Raw genomic sequence first — 25,892 nt, forward strand, 5'->3', positions numbered from 1 at the left:
TTAAATTTTTTGAGGAACCTCCCTACTGTTTTCCATGTCAATTAGACTATTTTCTGTTTCACTTCTTTTGCTCCGTGTGTTTTAAGATTCATTCATGTTGTTGTCGCTATTGGTAGTTTGGTCTTTTTATTGCATGACTATGCCACAGTTTGTTTATGCGTTCACCTCTTGATAGACATTTGACTGTTTTCAGTTTTGGACTATTATGACTAAAGCTCCACTGAACATTCAACTACAATTGTTTGTGTGGACATGTTTTCATTTTTCTGGGGTAAATACTTAGGAATGGAATTGTTGGGTCATATGGTAAATGTATGTTTAGCATTATAAGAAACTGCTAGGTTGTTTTGCTTTATGCTCCCATCAGCAATGTAGGAGAATTTCAGTTCTTCCACACCCTTAGCAAAACTTGGCTTTGTCACTCTTTTTTATTTGAACTGTTCTTATGGATATGTAGTCATTGTGTTTTAATCTACGAAATCGAAAAGTACATCTTAATTATTTGCAGTTATAAGAATTCATTGTCATATTTTTTATAGGCTGCCTCTGAGGGACTAATTATCCTTTAATTAATTTCTTGAATGTCACAAGGAGTCAAAATAATATTTGCTTACCACTTAGCATGGCTCCTTCTTATGGTACATGTAATGATCGGCTCTGTCATATTCCATCCATGTCTAGTTTCATTATATACAGTTTCCTGTACAAGCACTGTACAAAAACAAATCCTGACTATTTAGAGCTTTTTCCTGTTTCTGGGAGTGTTTATATTAGTTTTGCAATTTCCTCAGCTGGCTAACTTTAGTTGAATAAAAGTCTTATTGAAAGCCACTCCCATTAGCTAGCTGAAAGCTTTTCTAATGGGGCCAAATTTTGGTCTTACGTAAAAAATGAAGAGAATGTTGTCCTGCCCAGGTGGCTTGGTTGGTTGGAGCATCATGCTGTACACCGAAAAAAAAAAAAAAAAAAAAAAAAAAAGGTTGCAGGTTCAATCCCCAGTCAGGGTGTGCTGGAGGCAGCTGATCTCTCTCTCTCTCTCTCTCTCTCTCTCTCTCGCCCTCTCGCTCTCTCTTTCTCACTCCCTCTCTCCCTTCCTCTCTTTCTAAAATCAATAAAAACATACCCTCAGGTGAGGATAAAGAGAAAAAGAGGAGAATTTTATTAAAATTGTCAAGTGTATCTTTATAGTGCTGAAGACACAGTAAATTGAGTATCATCTAGTTGCCTAAGGAAATAAAATTTTGTTGGATTGTTGGAGGTTTTTGGTAGCTTTCTCTCCCTCCCCACATTTTATGAAAAATTTCAAACATACAGGAAACTTGAAGGAATTGCACAATGAATATTTGCATACCTACCACCTATTCTACAATGAACATTTTGCTATGTTTGTTTAATCACTTATCTGTTGAAAATTTTTGGTAGTATGTTTAAGCTATTGCCTTTCTTTGTGGAAGAAGCATAGATGGGTAGAACTTACTGGCCAGTAGCTACTTTTGTGTGGTGTAGGATTTAGTGGTTCTTTGATGTCATATGAAGGTGATGATCTTATGATCCCATTATCATTGGTTGACAGCTCAATGATTTATTTTCAAATGAATTTCAACTAGATTATGTTGCAAAGACAGAAGAAAAGCAAGGGAAATTAGTGGCTTGTATTATTAGGAGGCCAAAATACTACCAACTTGCTTGCACAACTGATACAAATGCTATCACATGAATAGCTACTATTTATGAAGTGTTTACCATGTTCTAGCTTCATTGCATTTTAGTTCTCACAACATAGCTCTAGGTATTATTAACCCCATTTTATGGATTAGAAATCGAGGATTAGTGAGATTGAATAATGTCTTATCTGTTAAATGGTACACTAGTCAGTCTGACTCCAAAACCTATGCTTTGAACCAGAAGTCTGTGTTGCTGAAAATTCCCTTTACTGCAGAATTTCTAGCTTACATTCATTTATGCCTTCAGAATTGTTCATTGGGCCCCACCTAGTTTGAGCCTGGTGTAGTAGCATTCTTGTGGAAAAAGAGGATGTCATATAAACATTTTTATGACTCTGAAGGCCTCTTAATTCTTGAGGAGGGAGGGCCCTTTATGAAATCAGACATCCTGGGGTTTTTACTGACTTCATTTCATTCTCTGAAGAATGAAAGAATTTCCAGCTTTGTATATTAAATCATGGAATATACAGCATTCCTTCTTTAGCTGCACCAAATAAATACTAGCAAGTGTGTTAGGAATGTGACAGTGGTAGTCTTTTCTTTGTTGTTGTTGGTTTTTTTTTTTCCTTTTTAAAAGTGGTTTTTGGGATTATAGCCAATTTGAAGCGTGGTCTTACTAAGAAGTGAAATCTAAGCAAGCTCCCTTGCTCCCTTGGCTGCTCTTGAAGTAAGCTTCACTTACGTTTTTGTGATGATTTTGGGGGCTTGTTTCTGTGAGTGACCCAAGGAGCAGTGTATTCTAACTTGAAAACTGAATGGGTGGAGGTGCATTGGAAGCAATAGTTTTCAACGTTTCTGGAGATTACATTCTCCTTTTTGAAGCTGATGAAAGCTGTGGGGCCCTCCCCAGGGAAAAAATATTGTATATGCACACAAATACAATTTTACATACAAATTTTGTAGGTGTTCACTGACCCCCAAGCCTATCAACAGAGTACCACAAATTAAAAATCCTTTAACAGAAAAAATTAAGGAGCTGAAAAGTAAGATTTGAGCATCAATTCTTAAACTTTTCCCCCCCACAAATATGCAGCTCATAAAATTGCATTAATATAAAAGTCTTGTTTTAGTATCCATGGTAGTTTGTTCCATCTCAAAGTATTAGTGTTCCCCACTTTTTTTTTTTTTTAACTAACAAGGGTATTGTGAACTAGATAAGATTCCTAGGGATAGATGAACTTCTCTATATTGATTTCCAACTTTTGTTTTTTCAATTTTATTCTACCAGCAAAACATTTTCTCAGAACTTCTACTAAGGCCAAAGGTTTAGATGAAATCTTTTGCCAATCCCTAACTTTATTTAGGTTTCCGTTTCTTCTTTAACCAAAATCTCTTCATAACCAACAGGTACATAGTACTTCTTTCCTTTTTATACCTTCTGATATAAGTGTTCAGGCAAGTTACATTTTATTAAGCGTTAATTCTCACAGCAACGCTGTTAAGGACTTATTATTGTCCCCATTTTACAGATGCGGCAAGCAACACTAAAAACGGTTAAGTAACTTGATCAAGACCAATTCTGATCATAAAAAAGGCAGAGTTGGGATTTGTAGATCTAGCTCCAAAGCCCGTTTTCTTTTTATTTTATCCCGCTCTCTGATCAGAGGTGACCATTTTTACCTGGTCATTAGTCTGATCTGACCTGAATTTTAAAAGTCCAAATTTCCATCAGAGGAAGGGACTCTTTATTTTCTTGGAGAGCTAGCTAGTTGTAAAATTACTGGTGTGTGTGTTTGTGTGTGTGTGTGTGTGTGTGTGTGTGTAAGTTATTTAGGTTGTGCAATGTCAAGAGTGCTGAATTTTACTAGCTAGATTGTTAAACCCAACATAAGGAAGGAGGCTAGCTGGGTGATCTTCTGTCTGTTCTGTTTATATAAATGGATGTTTCGGATACCAGATTCTGACAGAGACAATGCCAGTGATTGAAAAGTTTGTAGAACACTTATTACTAAACTTAGCATCATTTTCAGGAAGGTAAAATTGTAATGGTTTGGAACAGGACTGAAAAAGTTTAAAGGGTAGATAAGATTCTATCAAATTGACTAAAGGCCAGGTATGTATTTCTGAACTCTCTTGGGAGAGCCATGGAGGGAACTTCTGGGCCCGCCAGCTGCCTAGTGGTTTTTGCTGAGACAGCAGGCTGGGTCAGCATTCTGGGAAGGTAGTTCGGTTTGCTGAGTGAGTTTTGTGAGACTCAGCATCTTTCTTGACGAAATTATTGTTCTTCCAAACCTCATACTTTTCCTGGTTTCAGCCATTTTAAACAGAGAAATAGGAAGGAGAATGAGTAGGTTGATTTACTCTATAGCCTTAGATGTATATTTTTTAGTGTGAACTAAGATCACAGGGGTTTAAGTGAGCTAGCACAGAGCAGAAAATTAGTAGATAGAATTCTAAGAGAGATAAAGAGAAATGATTGTGAGAACAAAAGAAGTTAGATCAGATAATTTAACTTTAGAGGGATTATTGCATTGCCTTTTAAAAAACTAATGTATGTGAAGATATAAACCATTTAAGTCCCAAGGTAATGAAACTTGTCATAAAGGAAAATAAAGTTGACTAATTTGAAGATATGGGGGGAAATCAGATATAAATGTAAAAGAATTATCTTAAGCCATACTTTTTGAATCTTTACAAATTAAGGGAATGCATTTTGTGGAAAATTCCTTTCAACAGAATTTCTAGGATATTTAAAACGGACAAAATACAGTTCAAATGGCAGGATTATTAAAAGCCACTTTGTGTCATATACATGATTAGTTAGGACGAGGATATCGGACTCTCAAGCTTTAAAAGCTTTGTTTTCTCCTCAGCTTCCCCCTCCTTCCCATTTGTTTTCCTGAAGCTGTGTGTGGGATTCTGGCATAGAGGAAGGGTAGGTTCTCTCACCTGTTTCCATTCCCCCACCCCCAGCCTTAAGCACATTATGATCTATAAAAATAGAAACAGCTTGTCTGGAACCACATTAATCTTTTGATTTTATAGTTCATTCTGCGTGACACTGGAGTGGGGGCAGGAGGGTGGAGATACAAAGTGTTTGGACCCTTCTGGTTTATGGGATTGTCTTTTTCCCTTTTTCCCCTTAGGAACGGCGTGAATGTTGAGGGGGCAACACACAAGCAGGTGGTGGACCTGATCCGAGCAGGCGAGAAGGAATTGATCTTGACAGTGTTATCTGTACCTCCTCATGAGGCAGATAACCTAGATCCCAGTGACGACTCGTTGGGACAATCATTTTATGATTACACAGAAAAGCAAGCAGTGCCCATATCGGTCCCCACATACAAACATGTGGAGCAGAATGGTGAAAAGTTTGTGGTGAGTGTCAGCCCAGTTCGACCCTCAAACATCTAGCTTTTGTTTCCCCTAATCTTATCATTTATGACATATATTAGAGCACTAGAATAAGTGACTACAACAGGTCAGTTTGCCTACCAGGAAGGTGGGTTTACACATAAATCAAAGACACTAAACTTGATTTATTGTGCAGGGGGTGAGCTATAGTAATGAAGAATCCTATAGTTCTTTTTGTTTTTTTACTTTCTAAAAAAGTTATTGATTTTTAGAGAGGGGAAGGGTAATAGGGAGAGAAATATCAATATATCAATTTGTTGTGCCACTTTTTATGCATTTATTGCTTGCTTCTTTTATGTGTCCTGACTCGGGATTGAACCCACAATCTTGGTCTATTGAGACAACGCCCTAACTAACTGAACTACCCAACCAGGGCGAGTCCTATTTCTGCATAAGCATAATTGAATTTCATTCCCTTCAGTTTTAAGTTTTGTTTGTTTGGTTTTTCATTGGTTGCCATACCTTTCACTGTTGACTCTGTAGAGCTATAGAGTAAGATTAATTTTAAAAAGTGGTATACTCCAGAATATTTGGGTAATTCAGTTTGTCGACTTCAGAACCTACAAATGCCCTGTTTCTCTTCAGACCTTGTTCTTTTTCATTTTCTTTGGAGATAGCTGTGTGAATGATTAACTCTGGTTTTTCCCAAGGTCCTAATTATATTCTGAATGCAATTCATGCGAGTTATTTTATCCATTTCTATTCTGTTGCTGTTGTAGATATGCAGGAAGCCCATCTTGAATTCTGGGTGACATATGCCAGTCCCTTTCCTGAATGCCTTTGTTCTTCAAAACCTAATTGCCACTGATAGCCCAGTCTACCTAATTTTTCTTTTGGTTGCAGGATGCTTTATTTGCCTTTGTAAAAAAAATGCCCTGGCTGAGTGGCTCAGTTGATTGGAACGTCGTCCCATACATAAAAAAGTTCAGGTTCGAATCCTGTCTGGGCACATGCCTAGGTTGCAGGTTCAATCCCCTGTCGAGGCTTATAGGGGGGCCAACCGATAGATGTTTCTTACATTGATGCTTCTCTCTTTCTCTCTCCCTTCCTCTCTAAAAATCAGTAAAAATATATCTTCAGGTGAGGATTTAAAAAAAAGGCAATGAATACTGTTAGATATAAACAGACTGCATGTATTTAAAGCTAACCTGCTAACTAAAGTTGCCATCTCTGACACTGAGATTTGTCCCCTGTATAGGAATGGACCACTAGATATTTATGGTACATTCTCTTTAGGGGGGAGATGAGAAGAACAAGGAAGCTAGAAAAGTTCAGAAGGATCAAATGTTTGACTAATCTGCAATTTAGCTGGAGGTGATAGCACATGGATTTTATGCCAGTCTGCTCTATGTATTCTCAGAAGCATACACACAAAATTTAGAGTTTTGGGTTTTACAAGTGCTATACTTTGAATCATAGAAAGTAGAAATCAAGGTCAGGTTCTAAGGTAGAGCAGTTTGGATGTTGAGACCCTTTTGGGAATTAATAAAGACTTTGGGAACCTCTGTAGATTTCAGAAAAAGATGGATATTACTAATTGTTTTATTTTTAAAATTTTTATTGTTGACATTATTACATATATCTCCCATTTTTCCTTCTTTGCCTCCTCCACCCAGACCCCACCCTCCCCTCTCTCTGTCCTTAACCACACTGTTGTCTGTGTTCATGGATATGCATATATGTTTTTTGGCTATTCTCTTCACCTTCTTTCATCACGTCTGCCTCACCTACCTCCCTTCTGGCATCTATCAGACTGTACCATGTATCCATGACTCTGGTACTATTTTGTTCGTCATTTTATTTTGTTCATTAGATTCCACATATAAGTGAGATATGGTATTTGTTTTTCTCTGGCTGGCTTATTTTGCTTAGCATTATAATCCCCATATCTGTCACAAAAGGTGAGTTCCTTCCTTTTTACAGCTGTGTAGTATTCCACAGCTTTTTTATCCACTCATCTACTGTTGGGCACTTGGACTGTTTCCAGATCTTGGCTGTTGTAAGTAACACTGTGATGAACATAGAGGTGCATACATTCTTCCTGATTGGCGTTTTGAGATTCTTAGGATATATTTCCAGAAATGGGATCACTGGGTCAAAAGGCAGTTCCATTTTTAATTTTTTGAGGAAATTCCATAGTGTTTCCCACAGTAGCTGTACCAGTCTGCATTGCCACCAATAGTGCACTAGGGTTCCCTTTACTCCATATCTTCTCAGCACTTGTTGTTTGATTTATTGATGATAGTCATTCTGGCAGGTGTGCAGTGATATCTCATTGTAATTTAATTTGCATCTCTCTTATGATTAATGATGTTGAGCATTTTTTCATATGTCTATTGGCTCTGTGTCCTCTTTAGAGAAGTGTCTATTCAGGTCCTTTGCCCAGATTTATTTTAAATATGTTTTTATTGATTTTAGAGACAGAAGAAGGCAGAGGGAGAGAGAAAGAAATATTAATTGTCTGCCTCCTGCATGTCCCCCACTAGGGATTAAGCCTGCAACCCGGGCATGTGCTCTGACCAGGAATTTGAAATATTGGGTTGTCTTATTTTTTGTTGTAAGAGTTCTTTATGTATTTTGAACATAAGTCTTTTATCAGGCAGGTAGATGTTTTGTGAAATATTTCACCCAGTCTGTGGCTTGCCTTTTTATTTCATTTTTAATAGTGTCTTTCAAAGAACATAGATTTTAAATTTTGTCAGTTTGTCCAGTTGATAAGGTATTTTCATTTATAGATAATGCTTTTTGCATTCTAAGAAGTTTGCTTAACCCAGGGGCACAAATCTTTTTTTTTTTTAATAAAAGTTTTATAGTTTTACCTCTGTTTTTGTAATAACTTTATTGAAGTATGATTCACATATCATAAATTCACCCATTTTAATTGTACAGTTCAGTAGTTCTTAGTATGTTCACAGAGTTGTGCAACCATAACCACAGTCAATTTTAGAACATTTTTATCACCTAAAAAAGAAACTCCATACCATTTAGCCATCATTCTTCATACCTCCCATTCCCACCAGCCCTAGGTAACTGCTAATCTACTTTTTGTCTATATAGAATTGCCTGTTCTAGACATTTCATATAGATGAAATCAGATGTGTTTTCAAGGTTTATCTATGTTGTAGCTTTGTATCAGCCAGATAAACTTCCATTGTATGGATATGCCATATTTGATTTATCTGTTTGTCAGATGATGAACATTTGGGTTGTCTACTTTTTGGCCATTATGAATGATTCTTCTATGAGCTTGTGTGTACATATTTTTGTGTGGATATCTGTTTTTATTTCTCTTAGATATATATTTAGGAGTAGAATTGCTGGGTCATATGGTAAGTCTTACATTTAACCTTTCGAGGAAATGCCAGACGGTTTTCCAAAGTGGCTGCATCATAGTTTTCATTCTTATGGTTAGGTCTATGATTCTTTTTTTTTTTGTTAATCTTCTCCTGAGGATATTTTTTCCCATTGGTTTTTTTTAAAGAGACAATGGAAGGGGGGTGGGGAGAGAAAGAGAGAGAGAGAGAGAGACATCGATGTGAGAGAGACACATTGATGGTTGCCTCCTACACGTGTCCTGACCAGGACCAGGGAATCAAGCCTACAACTGAGGTATTTGCTATTCTTTGCTCACTTTCTTCTCCTTCTTGTACACCCATGATGTGGATGTTATTATGTTTCATGGTGTCCCAAAGTTCCCTTAAACTATCCTCCTGCTTTTTGTTTCTTTTTTGTTGCTCTCATTGGGTGTTTAAGTCTACTTTGCATCCCAAGGTAGACTTAAACACCCACTGATTCAATCTTGTGCTTCATTCAATCTACTGTTAATTCCTTCTAGTGTATTCTTGATGTCAGATATCGTATTTTTCATTTCTGACTGGTTCTTATTCATGGTTTCTATTTCCCTTTTCATACTGTTGTGGTTCTCACTAAAGTTTCCTTATAGTTCTTACTTTTTTGAACATCCTTATAACCATTACTTTGAACTCTGTATCTGATAAATTGCTTGCCCTCCATTTCATTTAGCTCTTTTTATGTAGATTCCTCCTTTTCTTTCATTTGGGGGTTGTTTCTTTGTCTCCCAATTTTTGCTCTCTCTTTGGGTTTGTTTCTATGTATTAGATAGAAATGCTGTGCCTCCTAGTCTTTGTGGGGTGTCCTTATGTAATAAGTGTCCTACAGGACCCAGTGGCACAGTCTTCTTGATTTCCTGAGCTGGATGCTCTAGGAATGTCCCTTGTCTGGATTTAGTGGGCCCTCCTGTTGTAATTGGGTCTTAATTGCTGTTGGCCCATTTTTGTGTGGGATCAACCCTAAGACTTACTGTGAGGCTCAACTCTGACCACATCATGCAGTTTGTTGTGCTGAATAAAACAAGACAAGGCCAAGCCAAAAAAAACAAACAAAAAAACAAGACAAAAACAATAAACCAACAGCAGCAACAAAAAGAATAAGAAAAGAAAAAAAATACAATAAAAGTCAAAAGAAAAAAGAATAAGATAAGAAAATATATGAAGGGAAAGAAGAAAAAAAAGGAAGAAAAGATTAGGAAAAGAAAACCAGGGGATAATTCTAAAAAACAAAAAGGGAAGAAAACAGAATTAGAAAAGGAAAGAGAGAAATATGAAATATTAAGGAAAAAAAGGGAAGAGAAATAGCAAAAAAATAAAATAAAAATAAAGAAAAAAGTGAAGTGTGTTGGATCCTGCTCTGATGCTGTCCAAAGTCGGCCATTTGGTCTGCAGGTTCCTGGCCTCCTGGCAACTTGTCCTCAGCTACACGGGATCCACAGTATGTGAATGCCTCTGCGGGGCTTGGCTGCACCAGCAGGGGGCCCAGGGGCAGGTCAGCAAATGTCCCAAGGTTCTGTCTCTGCTTGTCTCTCCCTGCTGGCCATCTGCCAGGCTTAGACACTGAAAAGGCTAGTCCCGGAAAGAGCCTCTGGAATAATCCGGATGGAGTTACTGATTTCACATGATGGGGAGTGACGATCAGACTTATGGGAAGATGGTATTTTTCCTTGCCCTGGAGCCACAGGTCTGAGTCTGTTCCAGATTTTCTCCGACCTCAGCAGGGTGTAGCCCCTAGTACTCAGGCAGGTGGAGCCTGTGAAGCTCAGAGATTGGGTCTGCTAGAGATTGGGGAAAGGTGGTATTTCTATTGGCTCTCCTGTGAGGTTCCCTGGAAAGTGTGGGGCATGGCCCTTTCCCAAAGCAACTCACTGAGAAACCCTGAAACTGCCCAGCCTTCTTAGACCGAACTTATGCCACTCACTCCTCAGCGGCACTTAAAGTGCAGGGTGAAGTGAGGAGGATTCCAGTGGGCTGCACGAGCAGAATGCATTGTACTTTAGAGAGCTGTGATGACAATACTTGGTAATATGTAGGATTCATTACAATCAGTTACAAATTTGAGTGATAATCACAGGAAGAAAACACATTGATTAGGATCATACACATTCCTGCATGCTATTTGATAGTGATTAGAGGCTTTGCTTTTAATTGGGGAGGTATCATAGGGGGAGAGTTGGGGGGGGTGTGAATGAATAAATTATTTTATTTTTGCATTTAATTCATGCTTCCTAAATCACAGAAACATGGAAAAGGTTCTTCTTGAACTTGAAGGAAAGGCTTAGGCTATACATTCTCAGTGATTAATTCTTTTTCTGTTTGTTTTGTTAATCCTCATCAGAGGATACCTTTTCCATTGATTTTTTAGAGAGAGTGTGTGGGAGGGAGGGAGAGGAAAAGAGGGGGGGAAACATCCATGTGAAAGAGACATATCAATTGGTTGCCTCCCACATGTGTCCCTGATTAGGACCAGGGATATAACCTGTAACCCAGGTATGTGCTCTTCACTGGGAATTGAACCAGTGACCCTTCGGTGCACAGGGCGACACTAATCAACACCGTCAGGGCTCAGTGATTAACTCTTGATTACATGAATAGATGACCTGGTTTGTATACATTCAAAATTCTGAATGACTTTTGCTAAGCTGTAATGTGATTTGGGACTAAAATTCCTATCTCTGCATTATTTTATAAGTTCTAAGAATACAAAGTAACTTGGATTATTTGATGAATTTTGATTACACATCCCACCACTTTCCTTTATAAGGACACATATTCAAGAATTGCACATGCATGCATTCATTTCTTTATGAAATATTTGCTGAGTGCCTGCTATGTGCCAGATGTCTTGTTCTAGAAACTTGGCATGCCTTTTAGCAATAGACAAAAATTTGTACTCATTTCTTTATGAAGATTATAACTTTATTATTACGAGGAGGTCCTTAGAGTACACTTATTCTTTAATTTCTCGTTAACCCTGTTTTAATGATGGAAGGCAGAGGATCAAAACTAGGTATTTTTCTTCAGGAAAGAAATTTTTGAAAAAATCAATTTGATAACAAAAAAAACAACACTATTGCTTACATCATCGTTAGCCTTTTTTTAAAAAAAAATATTTTTATTGATTTCAGAGAGGGAAGGAGAGAGAGAGAAACATTAATGATGAGAATCATTGATCGGCTGCCTCCTGCATGCCCCCACTGGGGATCAAGCCCCCAACCTGGGCATGTTCCCTTGACTGGAATTGAAACTGGGACCCTTCAGTCCACTGGCCGATGCTCTATCCACTGAGCCAAACCAGCTAGGGCCCTTTTCTTTGGAAGTTTGGGCCACACACAAATATCAGTGGCATACTTGACGATTAACAAGAACAGTTTGTACTTGTTCATTCACAGTATTTACCACGTTTGCTTCAAATGACTTTTAACTTTCTGAAAATAAAATCTACCCTTAAAGCTGATAATTACCATTGAAGATATTTAAAACAGTGTGTTGGATGTAATTTTAGTAGCAAAAATAAGACCATGGTCCCTTTGAAGGGAGTAGTCCTCTTTTATACATATAATTTCTGGCATATTAAAAATAAGTCTTAATTTTACAGTGACCTTGAACATATATTCTCTGTTAGATGCATACCTCAACAATATCAATCTGAGCCTGACTGTTGATGGTTCTGTGATTTAAGTTGTATTAAATAGGCTGTTTTTTGTTCTTCTCCTCGCCAGGTATACAATGTTTACATGGCAGGGAGGCAGCTGTGTTCTAAGCGGTACCGGGAGTTTGCCATCCTACACCAAAACCTGAAGAGAGAGTTTGCCAACTTTACATTTCCCCGGCTTCCAGGGAAGTGGCCATTCTCTTTATCAGAACAGCAATTAGATGCCCGACGACGAGGGTTGGAAGAATATCTAGAAAAAGGTAAGCCGGCCTGTTAAACTCTACTGTCTTGAGTAGATACAGGGTCTAGGTATATGTTGCAGCTCTTAAACTGCATAGCTAAGTTCCATGAAATGCAGTAATGAAAGTAAGTCAAGTTTCTGACTATAGGTGTTGGATGATCTGAGCTTTGAAGCCAAGACTGAATGTTCAGTACAGCGATTAATAGCCTATTCTATTGACTTAATGAGCACATAACAGAAAAAAAATGCATAATTAGTTGTGATTAGGACCTCTATTTATAGGGTTATATTATTTGCCAGCAAACACATACAAAGTGACTCAGCAGCATGCTGAATTGATTTGGGAGCTAAGTGGGCAGTATCACTGGCATATCCTCCTTGAAAACTCCACATTCCTCTTGCATGTGTCCAGAGATAGGTTGGCTGAGTTGTAGATAACCTAAAGTCCCCTTGTCCTAAGCAGGTTATAGGTAGAAGTATTGATACTTATTTGTTATCTTAGGACTTCTAAGCAGTACATGAGGAGTTTGTGGATGTAGATACTGAAGCATTTGCTTATCTAGAAAGTTGGGGAAAAGGACACAGATCTTCCCCCAAAATAGTTCATTTTGTTGCTTCACTACATTATAGAGTTAACATACTTTGCTGGCTAAGCAACGGGCTTTTCTTTAAAATACAAATTTAATAGAATAATGGTCTTACGTGGTATTTTGTAATCCTGTGCCCTTGTGTCCTTGAGTAAGAACTAATTGACCTAGTTGAAATTTTTTTTTTAACTTTGGTAGAGAGCTTTATCCCTGAAGAAAAATTACTTTCACCATAGAAGTAGTGAAACCTCCTCATTTGTTTTTAGCTTTTTTTCTGGCATGGAATGGCCTCTAAACACAGCCCTTGGGAAATGAGAAATGGTACAATTTTTTAAAAATAAAACGAAGTAAAATCATCAGTGTAATTTGCCATCCTCGTGAGAGTGTCAGGAAATTAACTTCCTTGGATTTAGACGATTAGCTGTCCACTTGCCTGCGTTCCTTTTTCCTTCCTCCTTTCTTTTTGTTGTTGTTTTGAAGCTCAAATTAGTGAGGTGACAAGATGTGCTCAGCTTAATACTTAATTAATTACCTACTCATTTCCCCCAAAATGGCTTTAAATGTTGATGATTCTCTAGCTAGCCTGTTCCTAGGCCAAGTAGATATCTTTCCTTTTGTATTTCAGTTTTGTGTTTGGTTTATTTCTAACTGACCTTAGCCTTGCTCTGCTGTCTAGCTTGTTAATAGTTCACACAAGACTACGAAGTTAGATTTACTGAACTTTTATTTCCCCTTTTTTTGGGTGACTTCCTTTGGCTGTTTAATATTTTTAGCAAGCTACATTTTTGTACATTCTGTTACTTCTCTGTCCTAGTTCATATTGATATGAATGTTTCTTGTGTCTTAAAGTATCATATGTTAGGGATGACATACTACCTCAGCATTGCCTGGTACTAATGATTTACACTTAAACCTTGATATGTACTTGACTTTATATTCTTGATTTTAGAGCCTCATGGCAAAGTCTATCTTTGTTTTCTGCAGTGTGCTCAATACGAGTCATTGGTGAGAGTGACATCATGCAGGAATTCCTGTCCGAATCGGACGAGGTAAGTGACTACTCCTACAGTGATTGTTTACCTCATGGCTCATTGTGGGAGAAACAAATTAAAGATGTCGATTATGGAAAATGCCTATTTTTCAATCTTTTTCTGTGTGTCCTGCTTATCCTCCAAGAGCTAGTGCTAGGTCCACCTTCTCTTGGAAGCTTTCCCTGTTACTCAAATCATTGATTTTTCATTCCACCAAGAACTCTTGCAGTTAGTACAAATTATCATGTTGTTGGCATCTCTCATTCTCTAATTTTTATATATATGCTCAGACTGTTACTTTATATTTTTAGTGTGAGCTACCTGTAGGTAAGAGTTAAATCGGTTTTTAGCTTTATTGAGGCGTAATTGACAAATAGGAATTGTATATAGTTGAGGTATACAACTTGATGTTTTGATGTATGTGTACATTGTGATGATGACCATAATCAAAGTAATTAACGTATTTATCACCTCGTTGCTCCTTTCTTCCTTTTTTGGTGAGAGCACTTAAGATGTACAGATTTTAGCGAATTTCAGAATACAATACAGTATTGTTAACTGTGGTCACCATGCTATACATGAGAACTCCAGAACAAGAGCTAAATCTTGATCATCTTTATATTCCCAGTGACTTATCACAGTGTCAGGCATATTGTAGGTGCTTAATAAATATTAACTGATAGAAGAATGAATATGTAATACAAAGTAATGTTTAGGATGGTTTTAGGCAATAAATAGTACTTATTTTTTTTAATGGTAAATGAAGATGGACTTGTTCTTACATAGTTGTTTCTCTAATAAAGATGACAAGGTCAGAAATCTGTTAAGGAATGTGTTAATCATCAAAACCAGTGAGAGTGAATGATTTCTTTGGAATTAAGGAGAATAAGTATTGTTTACTCTTTGCTAGAAGAAAATTGGGCATCAGACTAACTCAGATTCCTGAGTTTCATCCATTTCCTTTCAAAGGTGTCATGATTATTTCAGGATTCAGAAAGGAATTTATGGTACTTCTTGAGCCAATCTAACATGCCTAACCATATAAAACCAGAGAATATTGGTTGAAACTATAGCTTTCAGTTGTCTTCTTATTTGTGAGTTCTGAATGTTTGAAAATAAGCAAAAAACCTCATCTGTGTTTGACCTAGTCTGTTTCACGCGAGTTTTCTGTATTAAAATGTGAACATGACTTCAACATATTTCTTTTCTCCCTGTTCATCTTAAAGGTTAACTGCTGCTGCACTCTAAAGTCAGCTCAATGGCTTGTAAATGTATTGATTTATAAGGTGTCTTTTCTCCCCTTTTCATTGGAACTCATTTTCTCTCTATCACATGTTAAGTTGTTGTTTAGCTTGCATGTTACAAGGAGAATGAGGACATACTGGGTCATAAATTCTTTTTCTGTGTCTTTCTCCCCAGAACTACAATGGTGTGTCTGACGTAGAGCTGAGAGTAGCATTACCAGATGGAACAACAGTTACAGTCAGGGTTAAAAAGAACAGTACTACAGACCAAGTATATCAGGTAAAGTAAACTTGACCAAGTAGACTTGACATTGCATGTTTCAAAGCTAAGGAAGATGGATTAAATAAGTTAATTCATATAAAGTGATTGGAGTATCTAGCACATAAGTTTATTAAATGTTAGCTACTGTTGTTGATGTTATTATTGTTAATATGAAATAACTTTGTCCTCCTTGAAAGAAAGGTATCCCAGGTAGTAGTGGTTCTGATTAGTCCCCTCGCCCCTTTTAATTATAAAAAAAACTTTATAATGTACATGAAAACAGAATAGGACAATGAACCTGTATCTGTTCATCACTCAGTAGTCATCAAGATTCTTCCACATGTGCACTATATATCCTTCCCCCCCCCCTTTTTTGAATATTTTCAACCAAATTTCATGTTATTGGACCTGTGTGTATTTTAGTATACATCTCTATAAAATATGGACATTCTTCCTATATAACCACAAAGCCATTATCAAACCTAAAAAATTAACAATATTTCCTTGATATTAACTAATAACAAATCAACAATCAAATTTTCCCAATTATCGAAAAATGGTTTTTTATAGTTGGTTGGTTAAAATCTGGATCTAAATAGGTCTTTAGATCACATTTGATTTTTATGTTTGTTTTAAAATAGAGCAGTCTCTCCTCCCTTCTCCAACTTTTTTTCCATGTCCCGTGTAATTGCAGAAATTGGGTCTGTGTCCTGTGGAATGTCCCACTTTCTGAGTTTACCTGTTTGTTTCTTTTATATATTTGTGTCATGTAGTATGTCTTGCCCTCTCCTTATATTTTTTATAGATGGAAGTTTTCTCTGGAGGCTTGATTAGATTCAGGTTCAGCTATTTTGATAAGAATACTTCATAATCAGTGCTGTATTCTTCATACTGCTTCTCACCAGGAGGGATACAATATCTGATCTCTCCATTGTAAAGTTCTCCATTGATCTTTTCTCAAATGAGTGTATCACTGATGATTGTTCCCTTAACCTGTGGTTTCATTAAGGATTGTAAAGTGTTGATTTTCTAATTCTCTCATATCTTCACATTTATTAACTAGACCAGTGGCTCTCAACCTTCTGGCCCTTTAAATACAGTTCCTCATGTTGTGACCCAACCATAAAATTATTTTCGTTGCTACTTCATAACTGTCATGTTGCTACTGTTATGAATCGTAATGTAAATATCTGATATGCAGGATGGTCTTAGGTGACCCCTGTGAAAGGGTTGTTAGACCGCCAAAGGTGTCGCGACCCACAGGTTGAGAACTGCTGAAGTAGACTTATTATGTAAAGAACTTTTTCTTATCAGCTATTGCTATTTAGTTATCCTGAAGTACAGTTTTTGGTAAGGGAGGGGTAAATATTTCTTTCCTTTTATTGTCAATTTTCAGAGTAAAGAATTGGTGCCTTAGTTGATTCCAATGAGGTTATTTTATTTTTTTAGTATTGTGTGGGTTTTTAGGTACTCAGCATGATTTAATCAATAGCGTGTATTGTTTTTGTGATACTCAAATTGTTCCATCTTCGACCAGTGGAAGCTCCTTCATGTCTGCTCAAGTATTCTTTTTTTCTTTAAATATATTTTTATTAATTTCAGAGAGGAAGGGAGAGGGAGAGAGATAGAAACATCAATGATGAGAGAGAATCATTGATTGGCTGCCTCCTGCACTCTCTACATTGGGGATCAAGCCCACAACCCCAGGCATGTGCTCTGACTGGGAATTGAACTGTGACCTCCTGGCTCATAGGTCAATGCTCAACCACTGAGCCATGCCAGTCTGGCTGATTTAGTTTTCTTGAAACTAATCTATCCTGTTTATACTTTAGGCTATTGCAGCAAAGGTTGGCATGGACAGTACAACAGTGAATTACTTTGCCTTATTTGAAGTGATCAATCATTCCTTTGGTAAGTGCCTGTGGCTAATATGAAGTTTTGTTTGGGGGTATTTTATTCTAATACTGTCAGACTGAAGCTCCCAGAAGCTGTCAGACTGAAACTATTTGCCTAGAGATGAGCTTGCAGACCAGGGGAGATTCTGTTTATTAGGACGGATCCAACAAGCAGACCAGGCAAATCCCATTAAGTCCAAGTCAAAGGATATAAGTTACTTGCACCGAGGGTTGAAGTGGGATACTTTCATAAGGTTCTTTTAAATCAGAGGTTCAAAAATAATAACAGCCTTAAAGAAAGGGGTGGTTCTATTTAGCAACAATTTGTTTTAGTGTGCTTTGTGTTTTTTGTAGATTTTTAAGATTAGTTTTTTGTTTTCAGGAGTTAAGAAAGAGATAAATTGCTTAAAAGCCATTGCTTTAATGCATATCTTTTAAGTTTCTTTGTAAATAGATATCCTCTTCCTAGGAGATTTTATTACATCATGACAGGAAGCTTGCCTTATATATTATTTTATAAAAGCTAGGGATGTTGGTCGCACTGGTTCCATTGAAACCACAAAGGGGAGGAAGTCTGAGTGCTTGCCCTGAATAATATAGATTTCCTAATTATTTCCTACAATTTATGGGTCTTTTCCACACCACACACACACGCACGCACGCACGCACGCACGCACGCACGCACGCCAGAAATGACATATTAATTAATCAGATCTTCCTCATCTCAGAAAAGGGGGGAGTTGTTAGGCTTGGGTTGGCCTACTGTCCAGGTCAATGTAGAATAATGTTCCTATTCTTTATTTTGCCAACTCCCTACAGTCTAACTAGGAGATAGAAATGTTAAAAGGATTGCTAGGGGCACTCTCCCTCCAGGGAGCACGCCCATGCCATTCCACTTTCCCCTCTCCTTCCCCTCCCAGGCACGTGTCCCCTAACCTCGAAGGGACCCATGAGACTGCAGCCAGGGGAGCAGTGGGCCTTGTTTCCCTGTCCTAAGTATGTTTTTGCTGCGGTCACTAAATTCTTGCTTGTTTTTTAAAAACAAAAACAAAGGATTGCCAGGGAACCAGGACACTTGGATTCTAATATTCTTCTTCTTTTCTAAACTTTAGTTAATAAATAAAATAGCAAATATTAAATCTGTCTTTTGCAGTGTTAGAAAGCCAAGTAGCCATCAATCAAAAGAAGAAAACTGTCTTTTCAAAGAAAATCAATATAGAAATTAAAAGTGGTAGAGTTTTATCCTGCTTGTGCATTATTAAAAAGAGGAAGTAACGGTATTCAGAAGACACTTTTCACTGGATGAGTGTCTTAGAGTTGGGGGTGGGGTGGGGAGAGCCTTTCAACTCTAACAATGAAAGCAGTTTATTGAGAATTACCACAGGAGAGACTCTGAAAGCACCGTAGCTGGGTAAGCGGAGAGGCTTGCTTTAAAGATGTTCCCTGGACATCACTGTAACTTACTAGATGATGGATCAGGTATTTTAATAGACTTTGTAGTCGATGCTGTCTGCAGAGTCGGCATGTTAACTGGATAGTGTGTCATTCAGGTGACAGAAGTCAGTCAGTTTGGGCCTGACTGGCCATAGTCATAGCTCCCAGGGATAGGTTGGCTAGACAAATGGTCAGTCCTGAGGAAGTGCTCCGTAACGGATCTAAGCCAGGGTTCAGGCTAATGATAATCTGCCGTTCTTTATCTGGCTGTTTATATTTTATCTGCAGTTTACACTAGGGAAATCCCTTATATATCTTTTCACTCTAGCTTTCTTTGTTTTGTCTTCTCTTTAGTACGTAAGCTGGCACCTAATGAATTTCCTCATAAACTCTATGTCCAGAATTACACATCAGCTGTGCCAGGCACCTGCCTGACCATTCGAAAGTGGCTTTTTACAACAGAAGAAGAAATCCTCTTAAATGACAATGACCTTGCTGTTACCTACTTCTTTCATCAGGTAGGTGGATTGGTCTTCCTAGAAAGGCCTGATTTTTTTTTTCTGTTTGTATGCAGTGGGTAATTTGCCAATTCAGTGTGAATCCTTGGGTAACCTGCTTTGCCTCCTGAATCTTAGTTAAATTTGTAAAATGTGCTATCCCATTTCACAAAATATAAATAAGCTTAAGAAGTGAAGATATCCTGGAGTTTAAAATATATTTATTTAAACAACAGAAAATGAGCATTATGGCTATGTACCTTTTAAAATAATTTCTATCAAAATTGCACATTCACAGAGCTTAAAGCATATTCATAGAGTTTAAAGCATCATGTAGTTCTACACAGGTTATTATGAAAAGTATTAGTTGCCCCCACTTATCTTCATCTCCCCACAAAGGCAATCACTTTCACCTCCTTTAGTTTTGTTTTTTTTCTTTCATATTTACGTCCATGTTGCTTTTATAACTTGGTTATGTTGCTCCTACTTGGTTTTTCAAATTCAGACAGTATCTCTTCATTTCCCACTAAAAAATGAGACTCTAGCTCCATTTTGTTCTCCATTCTTACTAATATCTGTACATTTTCATCTCTCCTATCTTCCTGATATAGGCATATTATAATATTGATTAAATCAGTATTCAGTGTTTATATTATTACGACTCTACAAATAATGAATTTATAGCAGAGCCCTGTATTGTTGCAATGAGAACATTAGCTAGGAGTCGGAATATCTGGTTCAAGTGTAGGCTCTACATAGGGCATAATCTTAGCATAGCTTTGCTAAGATCTGTTTCCTGATCATGTAAGTGGAATCATACAGTATTTATCTTTTTATGACTGGCTTATTTCACTTAGCATAATGTCTCATTGATGTTATAACAGTGGACAGGATTTCCTTTTTAAGGCAAAATGTTTCATTGTATGTATATGTCTCATTTTACTTATCTAGTCATCTATGGATGGACATTGGTTCTTTTCCCCATCACTTGGCTATTACGAATACTACTAGGGGCCCACTGCACGAATTCGTGCACCTTAAAAGGAACTGTGGGCCGCGGTGGGCACAGGGGCAGGTCTCAGCCCATCCTCTGCACCCCCGCCTGGCCCTTCCCACCGTGGCCCCAGTCTCCTGTCTGCCGGCAGCCCTGCTCCTGCCGCTGCCGCTCCCACGCGCTGACTGCGCCAGCCCTGCTCACACCCGCTGACATCGCAGTGCAATTGGGGCTGGCACCGTCAGCCAGTGCAAGGAGTTGGCTGCTGCCCCGATCACCCCTCAGGAGCAGGGGGAGATAGAGAAACCCTCAGGGGCGATCAGGGCCGGCAGCTGCCACTCGCACCCGCTGACAGTGCCAAGCGATAGGGGCCGGCGCCAGGGGCCAGCAGCCGGTGTGAGCAGGGCCAGCGCCAGCAGCGGGTGCGGGTGCCAGCAAAGGTTGCGAGCACCCGGCAGGACCGCGGTGCACGGGAGCAAAGAATTTTCAGTAACCACCCTAGGCTCGCCCTGATGACAGCAACCAGCACCTCGCCTTGGTCTGGCGCCCCCGCTCCCTGCCACCATCCCACCGTGGCCGACACCCACAATGTTCCGTACACGCCCCCTGGTGGTCAGCATACATCATAGTTACCGGTTGTTCGGTTGTTCCACCGTTTGGTCTATTTGCATATTAGCCTTTTATTATATAGGAGGATTATGAACATGGGTGTGTAAATAATCTTTTCTTTCTTTTAAAATATGTTTTATTGATTTTTTACAGAGAGGAAGGGAGAGGGATAGAGAGTCAGAAACATCGATGAGAGAGAAACATCGTTCAGCTGCCTCCTGCACACTCCCCACTGGGGATGTGCCCTCAACCAAATCAAACCTGGGACCCTTGAGTCCCCAGGCTGATGCTCTATCCACTGAGCCAAACTGGTTAGGGCTAAATAATCTTTTCAGAATCCTGCTTTTAATATGACCAGATTGAGATTACTGGATTTTATGATAATTCTATTTATAATTTTTAAGGAACTGCCATACTGTTTTCCATAGCAGCTACATACACTATTTTACATTTGCAACAGGGCACAAGGATTCAAATGATTTTTTGCTTAACTAGGCAAACATTTGTGCCATTTAGAAAGTAATATTAACTTTTTCCTCTTAGTTTTAGTTATTTTTTATATCATATTTTGATGGTGGGTATTTCATCAATTCCAAGATGCCATCGATTGTAAGATGCACTATTATTTCATGTGCTGCTAAGAAAGAGAAAAGAGCTACCAATTAAACTGACACATCATTGATTATAAGATACATCCCAATTTTAGAGATGATAAACTATGAAAAAATGAGCATCTTAGAGTTGAGATAATAGTGATGATAATGAGCCTTTTCCTTAAAGAAATTAGTAATATTGAAATTCATGGTAGAATGTATTTACATTCTGGCTAAATCTAGCAGGTTGTACACCCATTTAAACTACTCCTTCCTGAAAGCTTGCTAAAATAACAGTCATGGCATTTTAAAGGCGTAAACTTGCAAGGACAAAGAACAGGAAAGGAGATAGTAGCAGACGAGAACTGTCAGCAGTTTTTACAAAATAAATGTTTGCATGAATTGAGAGGAGTTGGTGTTTGGTTATTGTGGAAGAAGAATTGGTGAGTCACATGGGTAGTCAAGCAATATAATCTCCTTTTTTCCCCCCCATCACCTGTTTATCCCCTCTATGTGTTCAAGCAGTATAATCTTGATTAGAAGTGAAAGAGGAGAGGAGAGAACATTTTTACTGCCCTGTATGAAAATAGTTGACTGGGAGGGGGGGTAAAGGGGGAGAAAATGGGAGATTTCTGTAATATCAACAATAAAAAAAATTTTTTTAAAGAAAAGAAAATAGTTCACTTAGAGTTGGAGTAGATGTTCACTCTGACCCACTTCTCTCCTAGGGTAATGTTCAAATATTTAAGTGCTATTCCAAGTCAGATACAGTCCTAGGTATTGGGGATATGAATAATAACAAATACAGTATTTTCATTTGTTCATCAGAAAAGCCTTTTCTCTTAGCTAAATAACACTTTGTTACATGGGAAACGAAATCGGTAGACCAGCATTTGTTTCCCCTCTTTACTTCTCTCCCAGCTTTCCAGTAATAATTGGTGTAATTTGGCCTGGAGCAGTCATGTCTTTTGGTGGTTAAATAAAACACACACAAGTGGTCAGGTTCTTCAGGACATTGTGTGGCCATTCTTACTGAGCATCCTGATCTCTGTGACTAGATCCTCTGTGCCTAAGGGAGCCCTCATTTGAATGGCTAGGATTGGGGAGGAATGGGCATAATCTTTCCGTTAGGCAGTCCCGGGCTGGACGTTAATATCCATGTGTGGCTCTTAGAACTTAACAACTAAATGACGCTAATAACAATGATAATAGTAACTATTTATCTACACTTTATGAAACTCAACATTTGTTATCTCATTTTGTTGTCTACCTATGAGATAAGTATCATTCCTGTGTTAAAGACTTGGGAGGGTTTTAATGACTTACTCAAGTGACATACCTAGAAATTGAACTATTCTTTTGACTTCAGTAATGAACTCACTCTGTTATACAAGTTTTTTCCCCTTAAAAGAGTATGGGAATGATTTCTACCTTAAGGAAGTTGGCAGTCTTCTGATAAGAGTTCAAGTGGGTGCCAGCATAGAGTTGTCCTTGCAGTAACTCACTGAGGTTAGATTCTGAATGCCCTGGACAAATGATTCTATTTATTCTTTTTTTCTCCCAATGATCAGTTTTTCCTCCTATTAGATTTAAACATTTTTATTGGGGTGGAATGAGGTTTGGAAGGGGATGCATATTTCATTTAGCCAAACCAGGAGTTGTTTAGAATAAGTATCTTCATGCTTGTTTCGGGTCTTGGTGGGGATTTTTTTGGTTCATGGTCTCAAGTTTATCACTTTCTCTTCCAGTTGCTGCTCCCCTGGTTTAAGGTCTTGTTTCATTTTGTGCTTAAAGTATGACAACATCGTCAGTCTCTCATTTTATTCTCTCCTTAGCTTAATTCATTTGACACTCATATACAAATCAATCTTCCTTTAAAAAAATTTTTTAAATTGCTTATTTTAGCTCCCTATTGTCCTTAAGTCTAAATTCCTGTGCCTGCTTTTTAGGGTCCTTCCTAATCTGTTAACCTATCCCTCCAGCGCATTATCTTTCATTGTCCCTTAACCATATACCCTTTATTCAAATTAGGCAAATCTGTCTCCTGAATGTATTTAAGCTCAAACCCATTCCTGTTTCCTGACTATAGCTAGTAGATTCTTCTATTCAACGTGGGCCCAACAAGGACTTCCTTGATAACTACAATTAGCAAGAAGCTCTCATGTTCTGACTGCATGTATCTTACTATCTATACCACACATTTTTGTTATTTCATTATTACCTTTAATACAGTATTATATGCTATCTTTTAATGTTCTCTAATTGTTGCACATATATAAATTAACCAGAGTTTAAATCTCTTAACATGAGAAACCAGATTCCTCATGTGCCTAGAACAATCCTTGAATACATACCAGACACTCCATACATGCTGCTTGTTCCAGTAAATACATACAGGTGGCAGAGTGAACCAGTGATGCGATGGTCCATATGCATAAAAGTTATTCTGAAAATAAATCTGTCTCTATTTCTATTAAGAATGTACTTGATAGCCGAAGCCGGTTTGGCTCAGTGGATAGAGCGTCGGCCTGCGGACTCAAAGGTCCCAGGTTCGATTCCGGTCAAGGGCATGTACCTGGGTTGCGGGCACATCCCCAGTAGGAGATGTGCAGGAGGCAGCTGATCGATGTTTCTCTCTCATGGATGTTTCTAACTCTCTATCTCTCTCCCTTCCTCTCTGTAAAAAATCAATAAAATATATTTTTTAAAAAAAGAATGTACTTGATAGTGATTTTTACATTTCTTTCTTTCCTGCCTTTGTTTTGGTGACAGGCTGTCGATGATGTGAAAAAAGGCTACATCAAAGCAGAGGAAAAGTCCTACCAATTACAGAAGCTGTATGAACAAAGGAAAATGGTCATGGTAGGTTTATGTCCCCATAATCTCTTTAGAAAATAACTCCTCTTATCTCTTAAACCTGTTGTTCCAATCTTTTTTGAAAGATGTTGCAACCTGGTCAGTGGCTTAATTAATTTTTAAAAAGGAGGGAGATATAGGCGTTGACATAAAGTCCATGGTGTTCCTCCATTTAGCCCACAAAGAGCTTATTTTGTTATATATAAATACGTAACTTTATTATAAATATTAACCAAATGGAATTCTTTTTGATAGAAAAAAATCTAAAACAAAGATGTGCAAAACATTTAATATGATAAAGATAAGATTCCGTAAGAATTGCTATTAGGTTTTTTACATTAGAAATTATTTTCGTTGTGATTTAGCGGTAGCAAAATCATTTGTTTTTATAACTTCAATCTCTGCAGTTGCTTAAACATTTATGCGCAGTAGTGCTTTTGGTTAGTATCATATGCTATAGCTGTACTGGTCAATTCGATGGCTACCATCTTCATGTGGCATTTAAATTTAACTTTATTTAAATTAAATAAAATTTAAAATTCAATTCCTCAGATGTGTTAGCCACATTTCAAATGTGGAATAGCACATCTGGCTAGTAGCTACTGTATTAGCTCAGATATAGGACATTTCTATTATCACAGAAAGTTCTGTTCAGAGGGCTGCTAGAATACTCCTTAAATGTTTTAAAATTAGTTTTTAATTTGTATCTCCCATATATACAAGGATGGAAATTGTCAAAAATAAAATTTGTAATGAACACTTACAAAACTTCCACTCATAGAATTTTAAAATTTTTTTCTTGGCAAATTCATATATAGTTGAAATTTTTCTAATTATAATTTTTCAGGATTTCACACAAGGCAGTAATTGCAATGGTAATGATTCTTATAAATCACTAGAATTTCTCTGTACCTTCTGTGCACTTTTTATGAAGGAATCTTCATCTGCCTAAATTAATTGGGTTGGAATAAGAATATACAAATTAGCCGTGAGGCTTAGCCCATAATCTTATGTCTAGCTGGGATAGTTATTTTCTCACTTATACAATGAAAAGTAAATTGCCAAAGATCAAGAAACTATCCTCGAATGTTCTACATACCAATAGACTAAATAGGCAACAAAAAGTATTTTAAATCAAATCAAGTCTATATTAATTTGTTGAATTTTAATGTTTAAGGGAATTTTAATAAGTGGGAGACAAGATTTTAAAACTCAGCTTCCTGTTCTTTAAAATAATGGCATTGTCTTTTACATATTAATGCATGATTCTTACCAATACCACTGCATCTTTTTGATGAAAAGGGCCAAATACTAAAGGACCATCAACCTCTGCAGTAGTTCTTTGCTTTTTCCAAAGCCAATGGATTTAGAGTAACTTCATAAGGGCCTTTGGTAATACCAGTATAGAATACATATTGGTTTTTTGCACATGTAGTACTACTCCAAACACACTATCATCCATTTACACATTTTACCAGAAGTACTTGTTAAGCACCGAATGTGTGCCAGGCACAGTATGAGGTGCTAGATAAATAGTCTTGTATTGTTCTGTGGCAAAATATAGAA

General features: G+C 37.6%; 1 protein-coding gene across 6 annotated transcripts in view; it reads left to right on the forward strand.

Moving 5' to 3' along the window:
* Positions 1-25,892, forward strand: part of SNX27 (sorting nexin family member 27) — a 51,213-nt gene that overhangs the window by 13,792 nt on the left and 11,529 nt on the right. For 5 of the 6 annotated variants that reach the window (XM_006095282.2, XM_023759176.1, XM_023759175.1 and 2 more), the window contains exons 2-8: positions 4,811-5,042; positions 12,151-12,343; positions 13,896-13,960; positions 15,362-15,466; positions 17,281-17,359; positions 19,132-19,295; positions 24,243-24,332. In XM_006095282.2, coding sequence (XP_006095344.1) covers positions 4,811-5,042; positions 12,151-12,343; positions 13,896-13,960; positions 15,362-15,466; positions 17,281-17,359; positions 19,132-19,295; positions 24,243-24,332 — 928 coding nt within the window. The remainder of the gene's footprint in view (positions 1-4,810; positions 5,043-12,150; positions 12,344-13,895; positions 13,961-15,361; positions 15,467-17,280; positions 17,360-19,131; positions 19,296-24,242; positions 24,333-25,892) is intronic. The other variant, XM_023759177.1, reaches the window with a different exon arrangement.

This window comes from Myotis lucifugus, unplaced genomic scaffold (genome assembly GCF_000147115.1).
Source record: "Myotis lucifugus unplaced genomic scaffold, Myoluc2.0 scaffold_151, whole genome shotgun sequence".
Classification (NCBI taxonomy): Eukaryota; Metazoa; Chordata; class Mammalia; order Chiroptera; family Vespertilionidae; genus Myotis; species Myotis lucifugus.